Genomic DNA, 23,294 nt, shown 5'->3' with positions numbered 1-23,294 from the left:
CTGCCACAAATAGCCTCAGACTATGATTAGCCAAGATGACATGGAAGAACAAAGAACAAGAAGCCAAGGACTTGCGTCTTAGTCCTGAGCTGTCCAGGAACTCACTGTGGGACCCCTGGAATTCCCTTCTAAATAATGAAGACCTTCCGCCTTCTGTTGGAGGTACTGTGAGGCTCCCCTGCAACTGCAGAGAGGCCTTGTAGAGCATAAACCCTGTGAAATGCTCAGCTTGCTGGCGGGGCCAGGTGATCCCACTGCAGCTGTGAGGAAGCAGGTGGAGGACTGAGGAGCCTCAGTGGCTGCTTCCTCGGGTAAGGGCTCCAAAACAGCCACGTGAAAGGACAGGAGGTGCTGCTGGGGACCCAGACTAAAAGGGAAGAGCTGGCCCCTCTGCTCTGCCATCAAGGCTCGTCTGTCCCAAGCTGCTTGGGCTACTCATGCCTGATGGGACTGTGACCCCCCACCCCGAGGGTAGACAGTGCTCAGCAGACCTGACAGCCTTACCGTTGAGAGGTTCCTCTGTCCATGCAGGGTGTGGGTGACATTGTCCCGGCCTACCCCCACATCCAGGTGGTTGAGAAGGGCCTTCAGCTGCTGCAGAGTGAGGCTGTCACCCTCCCCATAGCGATGCAGGAGGTCTTGCAGGAAAGAGACTGCACTGATGGTTGGTGTCCCCGTGGACAAAGCGTGAGCTTCAGGAACAGCACTCCATAAACTGAGCAGGATCAGCTGGAAGCAGTTAAAGGCCTGTGGGTGTAGCAGCTTCATGGTGACAAAAAAGCCTGCAAGAAGGAGAGGCAGGTGAGTGAGAGGCTCCAGAAACTCATCCTCTCCTCTCACTTCCCCACCAGATGCACCAGACCCGGCAGCCTCAGCTCCACACAGCCTTCTCTCCCCTCTGACTCTTCACCCTTCTCTAAAACCTCTGCCAAACTTTTGAGAAAAAGCATAAAATAAAAAAATGAAAGGACAAATCAACAGGTTTTTTTGTTTTATTTTTTATTTATTTATGATAGTCACAGAGAGATAGAGAGAGAGGCAGAGACACAGGCAGAGGGAGAAGCAGGCTCCATGCACCGGGAGCCCGATGTGGGATTCGATCCCGGGTCTCCAGGATCGCGCCCTGGGCCAAAGGCAGGCGCCAAACCGCTGCGCCACCCAGGGATCCCCCAAATCAACAGGTTTGACTAAATTTAAAAATTAAAACTGTGATTATGCTATAAAAATTATCTTTTTAGAGATACTTAAATCACAGATTAAATGATATCTGGAATTTGCTTCAAAATAACAAAGGAGGGGGTATTTGCACTAAGAGCATAGATGAAACAAGACTCGGCATGAGTTAATAACTCATGAAACTGCTTGATGAGTGAATGGGAATTTATTATATCCATCCCCCCCTTTTTTTTAAAGTAAGCTCTACACTCAATGTGGGACTCAAACTCCCCAAGATCGAGAGTTGCATGCTCTGCTAACTGAGCCAGCCAGGCACCCCTATACTATTATTACACTTTTGTACATTGGAAATGCTCCAAAATAAAAAGTTGCCTTAAAAAGAAAACACACAAAAAAACTACAACTAAAAGGGAGGGGGGGAGTACACCAAACATGATGGGTTTATTTCTATACCACCTAAATTAGAGAATAAAAATGAAAGAATACTCTCTGGTTTGTTAGGAATACACACTTAAGGGGGCAAGAGAATGGGCGAAACAGGTGAAGGGGATTAAGAGGGTGCCAACTTCCAGCTATAAATTAAGACAGGGGGATGAAAAGTACAGCATGACAGGCACATGATGTGATGAGCACTAGGTGTTATACTATATGTTGGCAAAAATTGAATTTAAATAAAAATAAAGTAGTAATAGAAACCTCTTTAAAAAAAGTACAGCAAGGGGAACATAGTCAACGCTACTATAATAAGTTGGTGTGGTGACAGGTGGTGAATACACTTATCGTGCTGAGCACCGTGTAACATAGATAAACGTCAAATCACTATGGTCCACACCTGAAACTACTAGATTGTATGTCAACTATACTTCAATTAAAAAAAATACAAACTTAAAATATCGAGACTTGAAAAGTTATAGGACAATAAACGGGCTCCCTGCTCATCCCTTTCTCTCTCCCTCTGCTCCTCCCCCTGTTGGTGCTCTCTCTTGCTTGCTCACGCTCTCCCTCAAATAAATTTTTAAAAAGCCTATAAAATTGATACTAATAAAGCAATCCAAAAATAAAAAGGTTATAGGCAGAAAGTTATGGTCAGGTGAATTATATCAATTCATCCAATAGTATGGAGTTTAATGTTAAGCAAAGAAACAGAACGATCATGTAAGAGGCTGTGAGAAGGAAGAGGGAAATACAGGCCTGAGAGATAGCAGGGGTGATGATGATTTTCTTTCGTTAATCATTTCCCTCAGTATAGTTATAATTTAATTAGGGAAATAAACACCAGGTGGGGAAAACGAGCCTCCTATTTAATCTAGGCCCAGGAACCCAATCACTGCAGGGGTTTCCACGCCTCCCAGGCTTCCGGGGCCTGGGCACGCCCCACAGTGGATCACTCCACCTCCAGGCCATTGCTGGTGACATTGGAGCCAGAGCAGAGTGCTTAAGAACAGGTTTGTTTGCACCCTGGTTCTGTCGCTTACAAGTGGTGCAATGTTGGCTGATAAATTTAACCAGAGTCAACATTCTGGAATCAGAGCAGTGATGCAGGAACACCCATCTGGCTCAGTCGATGATGGAGCCTACCACTCTTGATCTAGGGCCCCATATTTGGTGGCTAGATTACCTAACAAAACAAAATCTTTAAAAAAAAAAAAAAAAAAAAAAAGTAGTAATGCAGCTTACCCTGGCCTTTAGTGTCAGAAAACCTGGTCTGAATTTCTGTGCCACTGTGCTGGCCAGATTAAGTGGCCTTGGGCAAGTTACTTGGGCTCTCTACTTCAGTTTTCTCTTCTATAAAATGGGTACATACCACAATGGATTATTGTGAAAATTTAATGACATGAGCTACGGCAAGTCACCAAGGGCCTGACCTATAGAAAGCACTCAATCAAATGTTATAATTTTTTTAAAGGGATTTTTTTTTTATTCATGGCCTAGTTCTTTTTTTTTTTTTCTTTTTTAAAAGATTTTATTTATTTATTCATGATAGACATAGAGAGGCAGAGACACAGGCAGAGAGAGAAGCAGGCTCCATGCTGGGAGCCTGATGCGGGACTCGATCCCAGGACTCCAGGATCACGCCCTGGGCCCAACGCAGGTGCTGAACCACTGAGCCACCCAGGGATCCCCTCAAATGTTATAATTTGATTATAATCAGCAGAGTTCCTCCACTTTGACTCCCATCCCAGGTCCTGAGCTACGCCTAGAACTATCAGGAATACCCCTGTGGCTAACTTTATTCCAGGCCCATAGAACACACATCACACAATTCTCCCAGGGGACATTCCAGGCTTCAGCTTCCACACATGGGACATGCACAGATCTGGAAAATCTCACCCTTCAGTGGAATGTCCTTTGAGTTACACAAAAGAGTGGATTAGCCATCAGAACAAACGGCGGTTTTGTAAAGTGTTACTTTGAGGTTAACAACTCTCAAATCTACAGAGAACCAGAAGTTCATACAGTGAGCAGGTGGGATCTTAGGCCAAAATGGCTAAAATCCAATGTACAAAGCAAATGGTTCTCTACTTGAACACCCTGTCATCTGTCTGAGACAGGTGTTGTACTATCAAAGGAGAGCAGGGCTGTGGATTTAGCAAAGGAGGGCAAAGAGATGATGAGGGCAGCAGCTGGCTTCACCAGCGCCAACCCTGCTAATAAGCACCTGACAGCCACAGATGCCTTAAAAAGAAGTTGGGATGCTTATCTTCATCTAATAGATGAGGAAACCCCATTTCAGAGATTAGGAAACGTGATCCATGGTCAACAAGTTGAGCAGTGAAGCTAGAAATTAAATTTTTCATCAACTGAAGCCAGGTCTGAATGAAAGTTAAGTCCATGCACTCTGAACCACTTCCCTGCTGTATGGAGACATAAAATACATGCCCTGGCTCCCCGAGGAGGCCTGAAACATCATCTCGCAGGTCTCCTAGGCAGGGCTTCCCAATCTCTTTAAAGATTTTTTTTAATGTAACCTCTACATCCAACGTGGGGCTCGACCTTACAACTCCAAGATCAAGAGTCGGCACATGCTACTGCCTGAACCAGCCAGGCACCCCAGCTCTTCCCAATTTCTACCACCCTCAGCAAGCACCCCAAATCCAGGCATAACGCATGCTGAAGACCTGCGCAAGAGACCCCCCAGGTACACCTTAGAGGCCAGGCGGTGTTACGGGTACCTTCCTAATAAACAATGGTTCCCACTTCAGTTACATTTCTCACATTTATCTGCAGCAACCTCAAAACAAACACAAAATCACTTCAAGTGTGAGACACCCCACAGAACTTTAGCAGCTTTACCTGGATTGCCATTCATTTCAAAGTCAGCATTTACAAAACATTTGCTCTTTGCCAACTCCCTGGCCAGCTGGCACAGGTCCCCAAGTGCATGAGTAGGTTCAGTGAGTGGGACCTACTGCCTGACCCAACACTCACGACACAACCCACCCCTCAGAACATCTAAAAACAACTGGAGGGCAGGAAGAGGTCCTGGTCCAGAGATCTTGGAGTTGCTAAAAGACACTTCAAATCCAAGTGACCCTGACCTTTTGGTAGACACAAAAGGGGAGCCTTCTACTCCAACAGAGATTTTTTTTTTCTTTAGCTCCCAGTTATTCTTTTTTTTTTTTTTAAGATTTTTAAAATTTGTTTATTCATGAGAATACACGGGCGGCGGGGGGGGGGGGGGGGGGGGGGGGGGAGAGGCAGAGACAAAGGCAGAGGGAGAAGCAGGCTCCATGCAGGGAGCCCAAAGCGGGACTCAACCCTGGGTCTCCAGGATCACCCCCTGGGCTGAAGGCGTAGCTAAACCACTGAGCCACCCGGGCTGCCCGCTCCCAGTTATTCTTAGGGGAGAAAAAAAGTTTATGAAAGATTCTTTGGAGGAAAGAAAGGAGAGAGGAAGAGAACACATACAGTTCTTGATGCAGATGGATGGTGCTGCTGAGCAGGGGTCATCGTCACCTTGTGGGCCCAGCTGCAGGACAAGCCCAGTCTCTGATGGCTATGGAAATGGGCAGGCCCCTGGGTGGGCCACTCTGGTCTTTCCAGGGAGCCAAGCCAGCTGCGCTCAAGGACACCTTCCAGGAGTCCTAAGAGAAGCGCACAGGGCAGGAAAACAAGCTGGAAAGAGACAAAGGTTTGAAATGTGCTCTTGGCTCAGAGGACCAGGCTCTCCCACTCAAGAGAAGTTGGAGTCTCTCCACTCCTTTGTTCACTTGGCCTGGGTTCAAAGAAGTCAATTATTTTAGTGCCTTTAGGTCTGCCTCCAAGGCGCCAGACCCAGACCTTCTAGGGGGAAGTAAAAAAACCCCAGGGAGAAAGTCAGTGAGAGACGCTTGCTTTCAGACCCTCTGTGAACCTTCAGGTCTCTCTACCATCTTGGGGGCTCCTAACTCCAAATTCCACCTGCCTGCCATCCATCCATCCCTTCACTCGGCTCAGAAGTATCTTACCCTAAACACGGCATTTCTGTGCTGTGGACATAGTTTCACTGTTGTATTTACCACACTATTGGTTTTCTATGCCCACCTCCCCTGTCAGACATGAGCAAACATTGATTTCTCTCTATGGTGATACAGTGGCACCTTTTCCTGATGCCGGATCTTCAAGGCCTCCCAACATCCACTTCCTTCTCTGACTACCAGCTGGCCCACCGTTCTCATTCTCAGATCCCTCTGAGCTGAGGAATGAACAGGGAAGAAAAGAAAAGAATGCTCCAGAGACAACTGTATCCGAGGCCACTGGCAGGGAAACTAATCCAAGCCATTAGCAGGGAAATGGGTGAAAGATGTTTGTAAGCACACCTACTTGGGCCTATCCTGTGCCCCCTCAAAGGATGGGTTATGTAGGAGTACCATGAATTCTAAAGCTAGAATTCAAGCTGATGTCTTAGCTGCAGATTGAATGGCAGCATTCAGGGCAAGGGCATCTCAACTGGGTTTTTACAAAACGCTTGACTTAAAATTTTACAAAGCACTTGACTTAAAAGGTTGATTGTCCATACCAAAGCAAGCAAGCAAGAATAGCCATGGGTTGGAGGGGTAGCGGAGAGCGAGGGGGATGCCACAGTGACAGAAACAATGGCTCCCCAGAACCTTTGGCCCCACCACTGGCTGGCCTCAGTGAATCACCTTAAGCTTTCCTCTCAACTGTCTTCTCCTCCACCTAAAATCCAAAGGATGTCAAAAGAAGTGTCTAGTTCTCTTATGTTCCTCTTGGGGACAGACAGTAGGGGGTCTCTGAGGTACCTGTGACCTCAGCACATCCAGGGCTCCAGGGCTATGAGTGACCCAGCTAACTATGAGGCAATTCCCCTGCCTCTGGGGATTCTTTCCAGGTCAACAGTTCACTTCTGTAGAACAGCTTTTGATAGATTGGTCTTTCTCCAGTAGAACTGTCTCCCCAGGGGAGACTCCTCACTAATGGTTAACTATTGAGGGGTAAACAAATGCAGATGGCCCCAGGGGAGTCAAGGGGGCAACATTCCTGCACCTCTATTAGGAGAGGTATACAAAACCCTGAAACTTGCAGACAAAGACAAAGCTAGGGGGAACAGAGTGGGTGAGGAAGGTCTTGAGGAATCAAGAACACTGGACATCTGTCTTCCTCATCCATGAAATACCAAAGGAAGTGCTGGCTTTGGCAGGAGAAGGACCACTAGGCCTGAAAGCCAATTTGCAGGGACTCCACTCAACACACTCCTCTCACTGGGTCTGTTTCCTAAGTTCACAAAGAGGAAAAGAAATCTTCAGAGTTTTCTCAATATTAAGAAAGATAAAGTACATTGAAACATTATATGAAAATAAAGACCTGAGTTCAGATGGAGAACTGAAATGGTTTTCACAATTTTCCTTCCCCTAAATCATTAACATTTGAGTAAAACATGAGCAAAACCAAAACAAAACACCAAGAGTAACCAAACAAGAGGGTACACATAGTCTAATATAGTAGCTTCAAATCCAGAGGCAGGTTAAGAAATCCAAGAGGCACCACCCATGGCCCATCTCTGATGCCTGGCCCAGCCTCACAGCCATTAGCAGGGACAGGGGAGCAGAGCTCGAGTTCTCACCTCCCCCACATCTGCAGAGGCAAACAGTTGCCAATCCCTTTTCCTCTCCAATTAAGGAGTAGTGGGAAAAGCTGCTGGGAAAATAAACAGGTGACACTGAAACAAGAACAATGAGTGACTCTCTTTTGAGGGAAATGGGAGCTCCAAGGCCATAGACTTAACTGGAGAAATGATCCACATCCAGTGGGTATACCTCCCCCTCCAACACCAGTGGGACACACCTCCCAAATCTGTGGGCTGAGCCATGCCACAGGAGCTGCTACTAACACCCAGAATCTGGGACAGATCCATCTGCCCCATCTCATCCCCACATTCCTACTGGTGCAAGACTCAGTAAACAGGTGAGAAATACGCAGCCTTTAACATTGCTGGCGCTAGAGTAGGGGGCAAGCCAGCCTCAGTGTAGAGTCATGGTCATGTTTTAGAGCTGACAAAGTCCAACAGCACTAGTGTAAACATGATGGAAACATAATGCAAAAGACAAAGACATCAACCCAGAGTAAAACATAACTCCAGAGAAGCAATTCTTCCCAACCGCCTCACACTGCACAATAAATTAAAACATTAATGCAATAAAACCAGAGCTCAAAGATGAAATTACAAAACCAAATGAGATCAAAGAGAATGCAGGCTTCCTAAAAAAAGAACAAAACAACATCACTAAACAATCAATAAGTAAATTATAATAAACATAGAACAAAATTCTACCAGTAATTTAAAATAGAAACATTGACAAAAAGAGGGTCCAAGATAACCACAGTAAATGTAGATGGAAAAGACAGATTCAACTCACTGATGTGTCCCAATGGGAGGTGGGGAATGAGGGGCGCTAGTGGCTCAAGTGGGCAGACCTTGCAACTCTTGGTCTTGGGGTTGTAAATTCAAGCCCCAGTTTGGGTGCAGGGATTATTAAAAAAATGAATCTAAAAACAAAACAAACAATCAAAAAATGTAATGAGAAGACAGTGATACCAAACAGGATAACTGGGGTTCCTAAAGTTCCTAAACCCAAGACTGGATTCCAAGGTATGTTCAAAGATAAAGGGCACAAGATTTTCCTGAAACGAAAGGAGCAACAGAACCTGAAGACTGAAATAATAAACTACCTCCCACAACAATCTGAAGCAGAATGCTAAACGTGAAAGATGTTTTCAGGCATCAAAAAGGAACTTTTTCTCCAAAAAAATTTTATTACAGAAATTGTGAAACATATTAAAACTTCTCTGAAGAGGCAGAAAATACAGACTTCCCTCATCTTCCCCAGAGCAACATTCAGTATCAGAAAAAAATGCACCAATGTTTACATCAGTGGGAGAGAAAAGAACCAGAGATATTGTTCCCGGCCAAGATGTCACACAAATCTAGTGAGGACAACAGGCAGAAATTCTCAAGCATGAAAGAAGTCAGAGGCTATAGTCTCCTTCCTAGAGTGTGAACACAGAAGAATGAAATGCAGCTAATATAGAGAAATAAAGATCTTAGGAAAGCAGATACCATGGTAAAAGTACTGAAGGTAAACATTAAAGTAAAACCCTTAGAAAAATAAACCCTGGGGATTATGGTGACAGTACAGAACCTAAGTGTTATAAAAATGGACAATTTACAAGACGAGACAAAAAGATGAGGACACATTTGAAAAAAAAAGATGAGGACACGAAAATGTGAAAATGCTAATGTCCTCATCTCTCCTAGCAGTAATAAATACTATCTAAAACAGTTATTATAGATATGACTCAGTTTTTGTTTTTAAACCTCTTTTACGAAATAATCTCTTGGTGAAAAAACATATTTCTTTAAAGCTTAATAATTCCCTTAATTTTACTGCTTCCTTTTCTTCTGTTACATTCAGGGAAATTTTAAATACTTCTCTGTAAGATTATTTCTTTCTCTATACGCATTTATCTGTGAGTATGCCTAGAAGATTATCCAGCAGAGTATCTACCTAATAGTAGTGAGGACCATTTGAATGGTGGGATTTGGAGTATTTGTTTTTAGTTTTTTACTTCAACTCACTGATGTGTCCCAATGGGAGGTGGGGATAAGGGCAATACACGTAAACATAGGTGGTTATTTTTATAGTCAAGGAGTTAGGGTGAACTTTCTAAATATGGCATAAAACCTACAATCTATAAAAGCAATGATCAGTACATCTGACTACAAAAACCGCCCCGTGTTCTATAAATTAGTATACTCCCAGTATTCGTGCTCAAACTAATAGTGATACAGTCGTCTGAATGAGAACACCAGTACCTCACAGCCTGGTCCTCGGGGAAATACCCTACTGGCTCTCTGGAGTTCAAAGAATTTTTGAGAACTACCATCCAGTATGCAGCCCCCCGCCCCATTCACCAAAAGAACCATGTCCAAGAAGCCACCCTCCTCTGGGGTGGGCTGAAATCCCCTCCAAGTACAGTGCAAACACAGTGGCTTAAAAGCCAGCCCTCCTCCTCGCCCAAGAGGCCCAGGTCTCAATGGGCCCATTCTTCTGCCCCCTCCAGGCTTCTGCTCTCCTACACACCCTAAAAGGATGTCTTCTCTTCTCCCAGCTCCCACTCCCAGAACCTTAGCCTGGAGCTTTGGCTCAACCAAAGGCCACCCAGAAATCAGGCCTGATTTCTGCAAACAGTGCAGGAGGTCTGCTGGGTGGAGGGGCGGGAGGAGGGTGGTGTTACCTAGGGGCAGTGGCCCATTTACTTTCCCCAGAAAAACCCCTTGTTGCTGGGAGGGGCAGGATAAGAAACTTTATATATATATAAAAAGTGGGGACTCAGAAGCAGGGAACAAAATTAGAACCAGCAGCCTGCTGCTCATTGAGTAATATTTACTGAGCCCCCACTGTGTGTGTGCCTATGTGAGGGAGATTGAGAAAGTCAGAGCCTGGAGTCAGGGCCCAGTGTAGACAGCTGAGGCGGGGTGGGGGTGGGGTGGGGTGATGCTAGCGGCTTGACTTAGCCACCTGCTGAGCCCTGAGTGAGGGAAATGACAGCCAGGCCCTGAGGGCTGGACCAGTAGGGGAGAGAGGAAGTGCATTTTGCCAGGCTCCTGCATTCAGCTGGAGCCTGGACTTGACAAAGCAGAGAAGTCTTCCAAAACTAACTAAATGAGTCAGGCGGCCTGGGGAGCAGCAGCCAGTAGGGGCTTCCCCACCAGAGGCTAGGTCAAGAGTCACTGCTGTTCTCATCATTCATCCATCACCACTTCCCAGACACTTGGTTGCAAAATTCTGACCTGTTGTCCCTTAAGTCCACTCCTGTTTGTCAGACCACGGGGCCCAACATGTGGCTTAGGAAACACGGTGCTCACATCCACCACTTACGTCACCTGCCTGAAGCAAAACTCCCTAACTTGTTATTCAAAGTCAAATAAATAAGAAAAATGTATGATCTAGCTGCTAAATCATCAGACAACATGACAAGCTGGGCAGACCTGGGTTCAAATCTGAGGCCTGCCACTTATTTACCATGTGCCCCCAGTACAATTAAGCCATGAGATGTCCCACCTCACAGGGGCACGCTGATAAGAAAGAGAGAGCTTAGTCTGTTCCTTCTCTTTCAACCCCCAAGTTCTCAGGCCAGTCCCTTCACCTACAGCTGACTCCTGCCTAATCTCAGAAGGCAGTTCAGTGCGGGCACCTGGGTGGCTCAGTCGATTAAGCGTCTGACTTCAGCTCAGGTCGTGATCCCAGGGTCCTGGGATTGAGCCCCATGTGGTCTCCCTGCTCAGCACAGAATCTGCTTGTCCCTCTTCCTCTGCTTGTGCTCTCTCTCTCAAATAAATAAATAAAATCTTAAAAGAAAGAAGCTTAGTGCTCTCTTCTTCCAGGAACACTCTTTGGACACTCTTCTCCAACTACCTTAGACTCATCCTCTGGTCTCCCAGGGATCCCTCTCAACAGATTTTTTGCTCCTTGAAGGCCAGGAGGGCCTCCCTTTACTCCTCCCCAGAACACAGTACCTGGACCAGTGCTGGGCACACAAGGAAGGGAAAGCAGAAAATCTGCTGGAAGATGTGAAGTCCAATGCCCCTTCTATTATTTTTTTAAGACTTTATTTATTCATGAGGGGGGGGGGGGGCAGAGACATAGGCAGAGGGAAAAGCAGGCTCCCTGAAAGGAGCCCAATGTGAGACTCAATCCCGGGACCCTGGGATCATGCCCTGAGCTGAAGGCAGAGTCTCAACCACTGGGCCACCCAGGCGTCCCTCCAACATGATGTTTGCCTGCATTGTCCTTACAGCTTGATAAGGAACAGGGAGCTCAGTGCCCCCTTCCAGAGACATTCTGTCTCCCCAACCTGGGGCCTTCAGATATTATCTAAAGTCAGCGGCCAACACCACTTACTACTCTCCTATTCTCTAGACTAAACAATCCCCATTCCTTCAATTTCATTTATATTCATTGAACTAAAAGCTAGCTACATCTACCAGACTTTTAAAAACTGAGCCCAAGAGTTCATTTTTTTCAATAAGTATTCATTGCATACTGGCTTTATACCAGGAATCACACTAGGTACTGAGGATGCCTGGTAGCTGTCCTCAGGGAGTAGGGAAAGCAAATAATTCAGCAACTTACAAGAACGATGATGACAAGGGTCATCATGTTGTTCAGGGTTCAGCCAGGAATTTAAACAGAAAGGGATTTTGTGGAACATATTGAACGGCTTGGAGAATCATGGGAAGAGGTGAAGAAACATACAGCACACTGTAGACTGAGGAGGACTCCCCAGATCACAGGGTAGAGATGGATCACCAAGGAGGAGCTGCCTCTCCTGCCATCAGGTGGTATGGCATCAAGAAGCTCCCTGCTTCAGAACGATGTCGCCCCTGCCATGATCTATACCAGCAAAATGGATGTCCTGGGTTGCATCCTGAGGAAGAGGATATTCACACATTTAAGACTGGATCAAGGGGCACCTGGGTGGCTCAGTGGTTAAGCATCTGCCTTTGGGTCGTAATCCTGGTGTCCTGGGATCGAGTCCTGAATTGGGCTCCCCACAGAAAGCCTGCTTCTCCCTCTGCCTATGTCTCTGCCTCTCTCTCTATGACTAAATAAATAAAATCTTAAAAAAAAAAAAAAAAAAAAAGCAGCCTGGATTGAGGGCAGCTAATCAGTGAATCCAAGTCACAGTGGAATTTTAGTGCAAGTGAGTTCTGACTCTACTTTTAGTAGGTTCGGAACATAATTATCCAAAGTAGTGTGCTTGAGATAGTGAAAGGAGGCACTGTGAATAAACACATGGCGAGAACACGAGTAAACCAGAGTGGCCTGGGCACGGAGGCCTGGTTGAGTGAGGCGGGGTACAGGATGCTACGGGGAACACGGTGGGGCGATCAAATCTAGCATCAGAAAAGGCCTCCAAAAAGAAACATTATTTTAGCAGAGACATGAGGGCATGTAAAAGTGGGCCAGGTAAGGTCATGGCGGTGGGGGTGAAGTAGAATGTTCTGGAATGTAGCTGCAAAGATGGCACACAGAAGAACTTACAAGTTCAGTAAAACATGTTAAGGTGGCTGGACCTCATTTCCAGTAAAGAGGTGATCAGATTTGTGGTTTTAGTGTACCAGTCTGGTTATGGTCTGGAGAACGGACTTGAGGTGGTCAAGCACTAAAGCTGGGAGACCAAGAGGCGCTCTCGAATATGGGTGGAAGAACACAGCACTCACTTTGTTCTCAAGAGCAAAGAGTCTTTCTCCTTACTTCAACCCAGCCTGGTGTGCTTCCCCTGCCCCTGCCGGCCTCCTAGTTTTCCAGTAAAAAAGCCAAATGGGCTCCTCTCTAGCAGCTATTAGGAAGGAAGAAGCCACATCATTGTCTTCATAACCAAAAGTATCAGAGTGAGTTCAAAAAGACCAACCTACCTCCTGCCATCATTTCCTAAATCAGGGTCAAACAGGTCTGCACAACTGTCCTGCTGTCACAAGAGCGCCATTTATAAATGCTAACTCCAACTCCCTGCAGCAACACTGTGGGCAAAATTCGCCACCAAGAGCCTCTGCCTACAAGTCTCTTATGCTGTCTTCTTCCCCAAATGGGTAAGAGTGATCTTCTGAGCCTCAGGCTCCCTCTGGGAGGTGAGGTGGGCCCTTACCAGACAGTGAGCCTTTATAAGACCCTGAGCTACACCCAGCAGAGGCACGCTTGGTTTTCCTGATGCAGTGAACCTCTCTCTACCAGGAGCCAGGACCTGGGCAGCTCCACTGCTCTGTAGCAAAGACTATCTCTGGGCAGCCCTGGTGGCGCAGAGGTTTAGTGCCGCCTGCAGCCCAGGGCGTGATCCTGGAGACCCTGGATCAAGTCCCACGTCAGGCTCCCTGCATGGAGCCTGCTTCTCCCTCTGCCTGTGTCTCTGCCTCTCTCTCTCTGTGTGTCTCTATGGATAAATAAAATTAAAAATCTTTAAAAAAAAAACAAAACTATCTCTGCCTTGGGGCCAGCTGCTCCACCCTTCCCTCCTCTTCAATGCTCTTCTGCACACTACCTCCCCCTATAACAGCCCTTCCATCCTTAAGCCGGCTCACGCCCCTGACTCCTCGTCAAAGACTCTGACCATGCCAATCTCCACAGTGAGATGCTGAACTGTGTGATAATTTTTTCTAGAAAACTGGTTCTCAAAGTGTGGCCCCTGGACCAGCATCATCATCACCACCTGGGAACTTGCTGCAAATGCAAATTCTCGGCTGCACCAAAGCGGATGAGTCAGCAACTCTGGGGTGGGGCCCAGCACTCGATTTCTTCAAAGAGGACAACCCCTTCTTGCCCAGCTCCTGCTCCTGCGTGTGACCAGAGGCCCCAGTAGAGAGGAACAGATTTCTCAGCAGAGTCATAAATGAGCCCTATTTTTATGAAAAAGAGGATTATTGGGGAAAAGAAAGAAAAAACCCCTTATTTCCAAATTGGGGAAAGTGACAGGAAAGGGAGGGACACTGAGTAATTACATCCCTGAATCATATTCCTCCACTTTCCCTCCCACTGTCCCAACTGCCCACATGGCTCATCACTGACCCAAGGTTACTGGCAGTCACCATCTAATTATTGAGGCAAAGGCTTTCCCACATCCTGCTTCCTCACTGCAGGCCTTGCCACGTGACCAGAGAACCCCTCTTCCTATGATTCCTAAAGAGAAACCAGAGTCACCCACAGCTTCATGCTATATCTGCTTATAGACTCCATCTCATTCCCTCCACTCCCCTGCACCATGCCATCCTACCTCATGCTAAAATGCTACCTTCCCAGCACTTTCTTCCACCCCACAGCAAGCTCAGTCCCTCCGCCTAGTTAGGACTAAGAGTCCCTGCAACTAGACCCTAATGCTTGCACCATCACCTATGTTTATTCTCTGGCCTGGACCCTGGGTTCATATAGGGAATGCCCTACCCACACCCCACTTCACCCCTGTACCTCCTGTCTTTGCAACCCACAGGCTAGAAGTCTGATTAACACCTGCTAGAAACACCTGTCAGAAAGTCTGCATGTGTTTCAAGCATTCTCTTCATAAGGTATGAAGGGCCTGGATGTGGAGGAGGAAAAAAAAAAAAAAGGATGACATGCAGGTAGCAAAGCTCCCCCTCTGACCCACCCTAAATCCTCCTAGCACAGGTCCCACCATTTGGGGAAGCACCCTCACCTTCCTCTGGTTCCTACCACTCCTGTCTCAACTGTGTTCTGTCCTTGAAGGCCAACCAGTTCTAATACTTTCGACTACCTTCCCAGGTTGCTTCGTGTAACAGTCCTAGGTTGGTAGAACCTACATAAGCACCTGCTGCATGAATATGTAAATACAAATGCATATATATGCAAATGTACCATCTTGTCTGGAGATTACAGAGATAGGCTTCACTGAAGATGCCCCACTTACAGCCGTGGGGTCAAGGGCAGGAGCAAGTGAGAGTGTCTTCCCAAAGCCCACTTCAAAGGGGCAAAGGAAAGCATGAGGATCTGACCCTTTGCCCTCCGGATTGTCCCTTCTCTGCCAGAGCTCTACAGAGGCTGTCAAGAGCACACAGATGGATTCCAGAGCAAAGGAAACCAGGTTTCTGGCTCTTATCACAAGACACAGAACAGCACCAACAAAAGACCCACATGGGCAAAGTTCCCCTTCTGTAGGTTAAAACATCCCAAAGACTGTGGGTACAGCAGCAGTCTGGACAATCCATTGCAGAAGTGACTTCCCTAAAAACACAACTATTTATGCATGTATTTCCACTTTCCCTTCCACTTCCCCACTTCCTATAAACTGCTTGCCTATTAAAAAGGGATCAACATTCTGACCAGACTTAGAGGCTTAACCCCTCTCCAACCAACCCCAACCCAAACCCCAACCTTGAGGGGCAACTGGATTACCCCCTGGAAAGTGTTTCTGATTTTGGCTTGCAACTCAGGCGAGCTGTAGTTTGGGTGACTTTCCACCCAAAACAGAGAGGGGGTAAGAAAAGAATGATTCGAGGGCAGCACTACTCACAGTAACAAAAACCTTGGAGGCAACCCCCAAAACCCATCAGCAAGAGTAGATGAATAAATGAACCAATTCTCACAACAGAATAGTATACAACAAAAGTGAAATCACCCACAGTGACATTAACATCGAGTGTATATTACAAGACGTTAATAACAACTGCCTTGTGAATGCCACTCACTGTTTCAGGCTTCTTCTCCAGGAAGGTTGGGAAGGACTGTCTGAATCAAGATACTACAAATGAGGCACCTGGGTGGCTCAGGGGTAGAGCGCCTGCTCAGGGTGTGATACTGGGGTCCTGGGATCAAGTTCCACATCAGGTTCCCCGGAGGGAGCCTGCTTCTCCCTCCGCCTGTGTCTCTGCCTCCCTCTCTGTGTTTCTCATGAGTAAATAAATAAAATCTTAAAGGAAAAAAAAAAAAAAGAAAGAAAACACTACACTATAAACTCCCCAAGGACAAGAGCCCATTCTGGTTCCTTGAAAGCTGATGGAGCATAGGGAATGTGAGTGGAGGGGATATTGAAATGAAACGAAACCTCTTAACCAGCCTTCCAGATTCCACTGGGCACCTACCCCCATACTGTCAGTCCTTTCTCTCCCTTTTTAAACTATAACACACATATAAAGTGCCCAAATCTTAAGTGTACAGCTCAATGAAAGAAGTCATCCTTTTAAGTATAATTCTGATCACAGGACGTTCTTTACTCTAAACCCTCTGATGGCTTTCCAGTACAAGTGGAATAAAACCTAGACTCCTTTCCCTGGTCTGAAAGTCACTGTGTCATCTGGTTCTTGCCAACCCCACTTACATTTTTGAGCCCTCTCACTCACTAGGATTTAGCCACTCTGGCCTTCTTTCTTTCTTTCTTCTTTCTTTCTTTCTTTCTTTCTTTCTTTCTTTCTTTCTTTTTTTTTAAGATTTATTTATTTATTTATTCATAGAGACAGAGAGGCAGAGACATAGGCAGAGGGAGAAGCAGGCTCCATGCACTGGGAGCCCAACGTGGGATTCGATCCCGGGTCTCCAGGATCGCGCCCTGGGCCAAAGGCAGGCGCCAAACCGCTCTGCGCCACCCAGGGATCCCTCTGGCCTTCTTTCTATCCTTTTAATGTGTTATATGCATTCTGACCTCAGGGCCTTTGCATTTGTTGTTCCCTCTGCTTAGAGTGCTTTTTCAAATGTCACCTCTACAAAGGTGGATGGTCACATGGTTCATTAAAAAAAAAAAAAGAGCCCACTTCCAGTCATTCAGAATTTCAACACACTTATATTTTTTTAAGATTTTATTTATTTATTCATGAGAGACAGAGAAAGAGGCAGAGACAGAGGGAGAAGCCGACTCCCTGCAGGGAACCTGATGCAGGACTCCATCCCAGGACCCCAGGACCAATGACCTGAACCAAAGGCAGATGCTCAACCACTGCGCCACCCAGGTGCCCCCCAACACACTGTTTTATTTTCTTCTTGGCCTATGTCACTATCATCTTCTTGGGACGCCTGGGTGGCTTGGTTGGTCAAGCGTCTGTCTTCGGCTCAGGTCATGATCTTGGGGTCCTGGGATTGAGCCCCAAGTCAGGCTCCCTGCTCAGTGGGGAGCCTGCTTCTCCCTCTCCCTCTGCCCCTCCCCTCCCCTCTCCTCCACTTGTGCTCTGTCTCAAATAAAATCTTAATAAAATAGTCTTTTTCTTTTTTCAATTACATATTTATTTTCTGTCTCTTAGTACTATGCTGTAAACTGCACAGTAGTGCAGACTCCAGATCTCTGACCCTCCCAGAGCCTGAAGAAATGCGTGGTTGGCACCAAGTCAGCACCCAAAGAATACCTGCTGAGTGAAATGGTTAATTTCCCACTGCTTGTTTTCACAGTGCCAGGCAGTTTAGAATCGTGTTGTTCTTTGGTCTCTATCTACAGTTGAACTAATAGCAACCTTAGGGACTGGTCCCCTTCTCCTATAGCTTAAATAGAGCTGAAGATCCCCACCAGGGACCCAGAAGTTTGTCTGGAGCAGGAATATAAAATGTAAGACGGAGATATCTAAGCTGTAGCAGGGGATCTAAGAGCAAGATGGTGGGAGAGAAGCAGGCACAGGCAGGCAGTCTCCCTGCCCTGCAACCCCGAAGACAGTGTAGAGGATGGGCAGCCATCTGATGATCCCGCCAAAAATAATGTGAACTTTTCCCCATGGCAGGGGAAGAAAAGGAAAGCAAACCCCACAAGTACAGGCTGTTTCTAGAATTTCTCAGCTGCTCATGGAAACTCTGAGTCCCGGCCTAGTTGCATATAACCTCTCAATGTGCCAACTGCACACATCCTGAAACGCGGGGGGAGGGGCTTGTGAATGGCTGCCAAGAGGGAGTAGTGTGAGAACAGTCAAGGTCACAGGCATAATCTGGGCAGCAGGGCTGTGCACACACCTCGGTTTGCCCATGGTCAAGGCCTCTGCCGTGGGAGGCATCCCCACACAGTGTCTGCTGGACGTGGGGGATGGCTGAGGAGGGACAAGGAGGGACGAGCAGGAACAATCTCTGAGGGTCACAATCTCTGTTCCTAGGGCTGCTCAGGTTGCTCCACAGGCCACTGTGGCTAGAGTCTGGTGGAGTGGTTGACTTTGTACCTTTTGCACCTTTCTGGGAAAGGTGAGGAGATCGGTCGTGGCTTGCTGCTCCTGGAAATTAACCAGGGACCTGGAATCCTGAGAACTTGCCTGGCCTCTCAGATGGAATGTCTCCAACATCGGAGAAAACTGTTCAGCGCTGAAATATACACATGCCAGTCAGTGTCACCTGGGCCTAGGATGGCAGAGCCGGGCCATGCCATCCATGAGCAGGGGGAGAGAAAGAAAGGCGGGAAGGGATTTCAGGGCCTTAGGCCTCTGGCTCATCTCCTGGAGGGAAACAGGGCCAGCTTTCCCCAGGCCAACATGGCTCCACCTCGCCCCAAGCCTCACGTACACTGTGCTCTAAGAAAACAAGAGTCCCTGGGGCTGGCTGGGAGCCCTCCGGTTTCCAGGAAAGGATGAGAGTGCCCAACAGTTCAGCCTGCGCCCCATGATTTTACAGGACTTTCTGGACTAGCAGGACACACATTCCACCCCCTCCCCCCACAATCCAATTTTTTAGGCTTCCAGTAAAAAAGTGAGAAAACAAATAGCTGTTGAGTCTGCCCTCCTAACCTCCCTTTGGGAGGACGGCTCAGCAATCCTGGGGTCCGAGTGGTGGGGAAAGGCCTTCAGAGGGGTGAGCCGTCTCCTCTCTCAACCTCCACCTGGCAGCAGGGCATGCGGGGGAGGCCCTAAAGCATCAGGGGGTCTCTGCAGAAGGAATCGGTGAGATCCAGGAGCAAGTTATCCTGGGGGTCAGGCCTGTCCCAGTGCAGCAGTCAACAAATATTTACTAAGAACTTACTTTAGGGGTGCCTAGGTGGCTCAGTGGGTTAAAGGTCTGGACTCTTAGTCCAGGTTTAGGCTCAGGTCATGATCTCAGGGTCTTGAGATCAAGCCCCATGTGGTCTGGCTCTGAGCTCAGCAGGGAGTCTGCTTGAGAGTCTCTCTCTCCCTCGCCCACCCCTTCTCTCTAAAAAACAAACACACACACCCCCTTACTCCACAATTTACTCCATCCTTTTGAAAGTTTTTTTTAAGATTTTATTTATTTATTAATGAGAGATACGGGGGGGGGGGGGAGAGAGAGAGAGGGAGGGAGAGGCAGGCAGAGACACAGGCAGAGGGAGAAGCAGGCTCCATGCAGGGAGCCCGACATGGGACTCGATCCTGGGTCTCCAGGATCAGGCCCTGGGCTGAAGGTGGCGCTAAACCGCTGAGCCACCTGGGCTGCCCCTTTTGAAAGTTTAACTAATTTAATACTCCTAGTATCCATGCATAAGAATACCTGTGTCAGGGACCCTAGGTGGCTCAGTATGTTGGGTATCTGACTCTTGATTTCAGCTTAGATCAAGATCTTAGGGTTGTGAGATCCAGCCTGGTGACTGGTTCCATGCTGGGCAAGAAGCCTGCTTGAAGCCTACATGAGATCATGAGATTCTCTCTCTCTCCTTTTCTGCCCCTCCCCTGCTCACAGTGCATTCCCTTAAAAAAAAAAAATGCCTGTTTTGTAAGATTCTCACCAACGTTTACTATTAAAATAACATTCCACCTTTGCCAAACAGGTTAAAAATCATTCTTTCAATTCTTTTAATTTGCATTTCTTGCATTAGCAGTGTGGCTAAACGTGTTTTCTCATTTACTAACATTTCTATTTCTTCTTTCACCAATTACTCTCCTTTGCCCATTTTTGCTGAGATTCATTCATCTTTGTTCTTACTGGTGTTAGCAGGAGTTCATTGTATGGTAAAAATATTCATCTCCTGCCACATATTACAAATACCTACCTAATTAATCACTTGCCTCTTAATTTTGTCAATTGGTTTACTGACAAATTTTTAAAATAGAGGCAAAGTAAATATGCTTCTGCTTTAAGTAGTGTGCTTAGAAAATCCTTCCCCAACCTGAAATTATAGAAATATACATCTGTATTTTCTTGCATTTAAAAAATTTAAATCTCATTTAGAATTTGATTTTGCACAGTGTAACAAAGAGAATCTAACTTTTTTTTTTTTAAGATTTTATTTATTCACCTGACAGAGCACAAGCAGGGGGAGCAGCAGGCAGAGGGAGAAGCTGACTCCCCACTGAGCAGGACCCCAGGATCATGACCTAAGCCTAAGACAGATGCTTAATCACCTGAGTCACTCAGGTGCCTGGAAAATCTAACTTTTAAAAAATACTCAATTAACCCAGTATTGTTTAATAAAGTCCATTTTCTTTATAAACTTCAAGTGTACAATCTATGAAAGATAAGAAACAGAGATAAAAGTCAGATATATCCTTTGCATAGGTGGCTGCTCTAGCTAATAAAATGTGGGTGTCCTCTCTTTTCTTTCCTCATTCCTGCTCAGAGGTATAGGCTGGCAAGCAACTATTATAAGAACAAAGTCCTCTGCAAAGGATGACAGAGCAGAGAGGCACTAAGGAGAGTCTGGGACCCTACAGGCATCACCTTATACGACCTTACAAGTTATTTACCAAACCAGCATTGGTTGGACTCTGTCATTTGTACTAAACACCCCTGTAACTTATCCATAATCCTTTTTTTCCTTTATTTTACAGTAAGAACTGCCTGGATTTATTGTTGTCTGCTAGGTACCACAGCTAAGCAATTCATTTTCATCCTCATTTAATCTTCATAACAACCTTTGTTACGATAGAGTCTACAGGACTTCCCTAATTGTAAAAGTATCAACAACATCTTTTCAGAGTAGAAGACACTGCATGAAATGCCCACATAAATGAGATAACTCTGTATTTTGGAAACATTAAAATAAAACCAAATCACCATAAGATAGCATCATCTTCATTTTACAGGTGAGGATACTGAAGCTAAGAATACGTGTTCAAAATCAGATCAAAACTAGTCAGAAACAGTATCATTTGCTAAATTCCTACACACATTGCAGTCTGGTTTTGGAGGTCTCTATTTAGTTTTATTTACCTCTCCTGTGCCAATGTCACCATGTTTTTCCCTGGCAAAGCAAGTCTAACTTCACTACTTTCTTCTTTATTTTTTATTTTATTTTATTTATTTATTTGGCACAGACACAGAGAGCGAGCCTACAAGCAGATTCCCCTACCCTGAGCAGGGAGCCTGATCCAGGCCTTGATCCCAGGACCTTGGGATCATGAGATGAGCCAAAGGCAGACGCTTAACCGACTGAGCCACCCAGCTGCCCCACTTTCTTTAAATTGTTTGGCTATTTTTACACATTTATTCTTTCAGAAAAAAAACTTTTTAAGTTCTCTTGTCAAGTCCCAATACTTCCCGATGGGAATTCATCCTATGGAAATCCTGTTGCAAGAGGGTATTCAGCTTTAAGGACTTTACAGAAAAAAAAAAAAAAAAAAGGACTTTACAGAAATGTACATACATTCGACATCTATCTATTGAGTGCCAACTGTTCTGGGCATAGGGAATACAGCAATAAACAAAACAAAAATCTTACCCTCACAGAGCATGCATTCTTGCAGTATTTGTAATGGTGTAAAGTTGCCAGTCATCTAAATGCACAATAGGGGTGCCTGATGGGCTCAGTCAGAAGAGCATGCAACTTTGATCTCAAGGTTTTAAGTCTGAGCTCCACAGTGGGCGTAAAGATTGCATAAAAATAAAATCTTAGGGGCACCTGGGTGGCTCAGTCAGTTGAGCACCTGACTCTTGGTTTCAGTTCAGGTCATAATTTCAGGGTCATGGGATTGAGCCCCATGTCAGGCTCCGTGTTTGGCGCAGAGTCTGCTCAAGATTCTCTTGGTCCCTTTCCGTCCCTCCCCCAACTCATGCTCGCATGTGCATATGCTCTCTCTCTCTCTCTCTCTCTAACATCTACAAAAATTTAAAAAAAAAAAAAAAACTTAAAATAGGGGCACCTGGGTGGCTCAGTCAATTAAACATCTGCCTTCAGCTCAGGTCATGGTCCCAGGGTTCTGGGTTTGAGCCCTGAGTCAGGCTTCCTGCTCAGCAGGAAACCTGCTTCTCTTTCTCTCCTTCTCCCTCTGTCAAATAAATAAAAATCTTAAAAATAAATAAATGGATGCACAAGAAAAGGGGACTGCTAGAACAAGGAAATCCATATAACAAAATTTGTATAGTTTGAGCACAGAGATTAGAAGCTTCGGCTTTAGGTGAGACAGACTTCAGTGTGAATTCTAAATCTGCTTTCACTAGCTTCAAGGCCTGAGTCAAAAAGACTGATTTTCCTTATACAGAAAAACAAAGCCTATTTACTAATGGTCCCTCCTGAAGAACAGGTAAGAAAAGTAAATGAGATACAGTATATATACTGTATATAAATACAGTGCCCAACAAACAGTAACTGTTTGATACATCTTAGTTATTTGGGGAAAGATTAACATGGAAAGATGTTCATGATAGGGTAAATGGAAACAAAAGAACCTATCAAACTGTAGGCACAGCAGACCATCTTTCCTTAAGCTGTATACATTCACAGAAAATGACTATAAATGTCTAATTGTTATCTCTTGATGATGGGTTTAATGGTTGTTATCTTCTTATTCATCTGCATTTTCCGCAATGAACATGTATTACTTTTTTTTTTTTTTTTATGATAGTCAGAGAGAGAGAGAGAGAGAGGCAGAGACATAGGCAGAGGGAGAAGCAGGCTCCATGCACTGGGAGCCCGACGTGGGACTCGATCCCAGGTCTCCAGGATCGCGCCCTGGGCCAAAGGCAGGCGCCAAACCGCTTCGCCACCCAGGGATCCCCGAACATGTATTACTTTTAAGAAGAAAGTTAATTTTAGATTCCAGTTAGGAAATGGGACAGGCTTAATGATGACCAAATGGGAAGGCTTTCCCCCCTCCCTTTTAAAGATCTTAAGAATTGGAAGTGGGCGGCAGTCCTCATCTGCCCAGGGATGGTTTACATTTGTGCATGGTTGGTTCCTAACCTGGCTACCCCAGTGAGCAGGGCCTCACCTCAGTTCTTCTGGATCAGAGCATCTTGGGTGAGATCCCAAGTATCTGTACATCAAGT

At 46.0% G+C, this 23,294-nt stretch overlaps 1 protein-coding gene across 6 annotated transcripts in view; it reads right to left on the bottom strand.

Annotated features, from left to right (window-relative positions):
* SLC39A14 (solute carrier family 39 member 14) overlaps positions 1-23,294 on the bottom strand; it is a 47,050-nt gene that overhangs the window by 14,471 nt on the left and 9,285 nt on the right. For 4 of the 6 annotated variants that reach the window (XM_026007949.2, XM_072719458.1, XM_026007947.2 and 1 more), the window contains exon 2: positions 505-782. In XM_026007949.2, the coding sequence (XP_025863734.1) occupies positions 505-768 (264 nt within the window). In that variant the 5' untranslated portion in view covers positions 769-782. Of the gene's footprint in view, positions 1-504; positions 783-5,085; positions 5,293-23,294 lie in introns of all 6 variants that reach the window. The other 2 variants (XM_072719460.1, XM_072719459.1) reach the window with 1 other exon arrangement.

Source organism: Vulpes vulpes, chromosome 9 (assembly GCF_048418805.1).
Source record: "Vulpes vulpes isolate BD-2025 chromosome 9, VulVul3, whole genome shotgun sequence".
Lineage (NCBI taxonomy): Eukaryota > Metazoa > Chordata > Mammalia > Carnivora > Canidae > Vulpes > Vulpes vulpes.
Note: the sequence above shows the minus strand (reverse complement) of the source record. Positions and strands in the feature narration are given on the sequence as shown.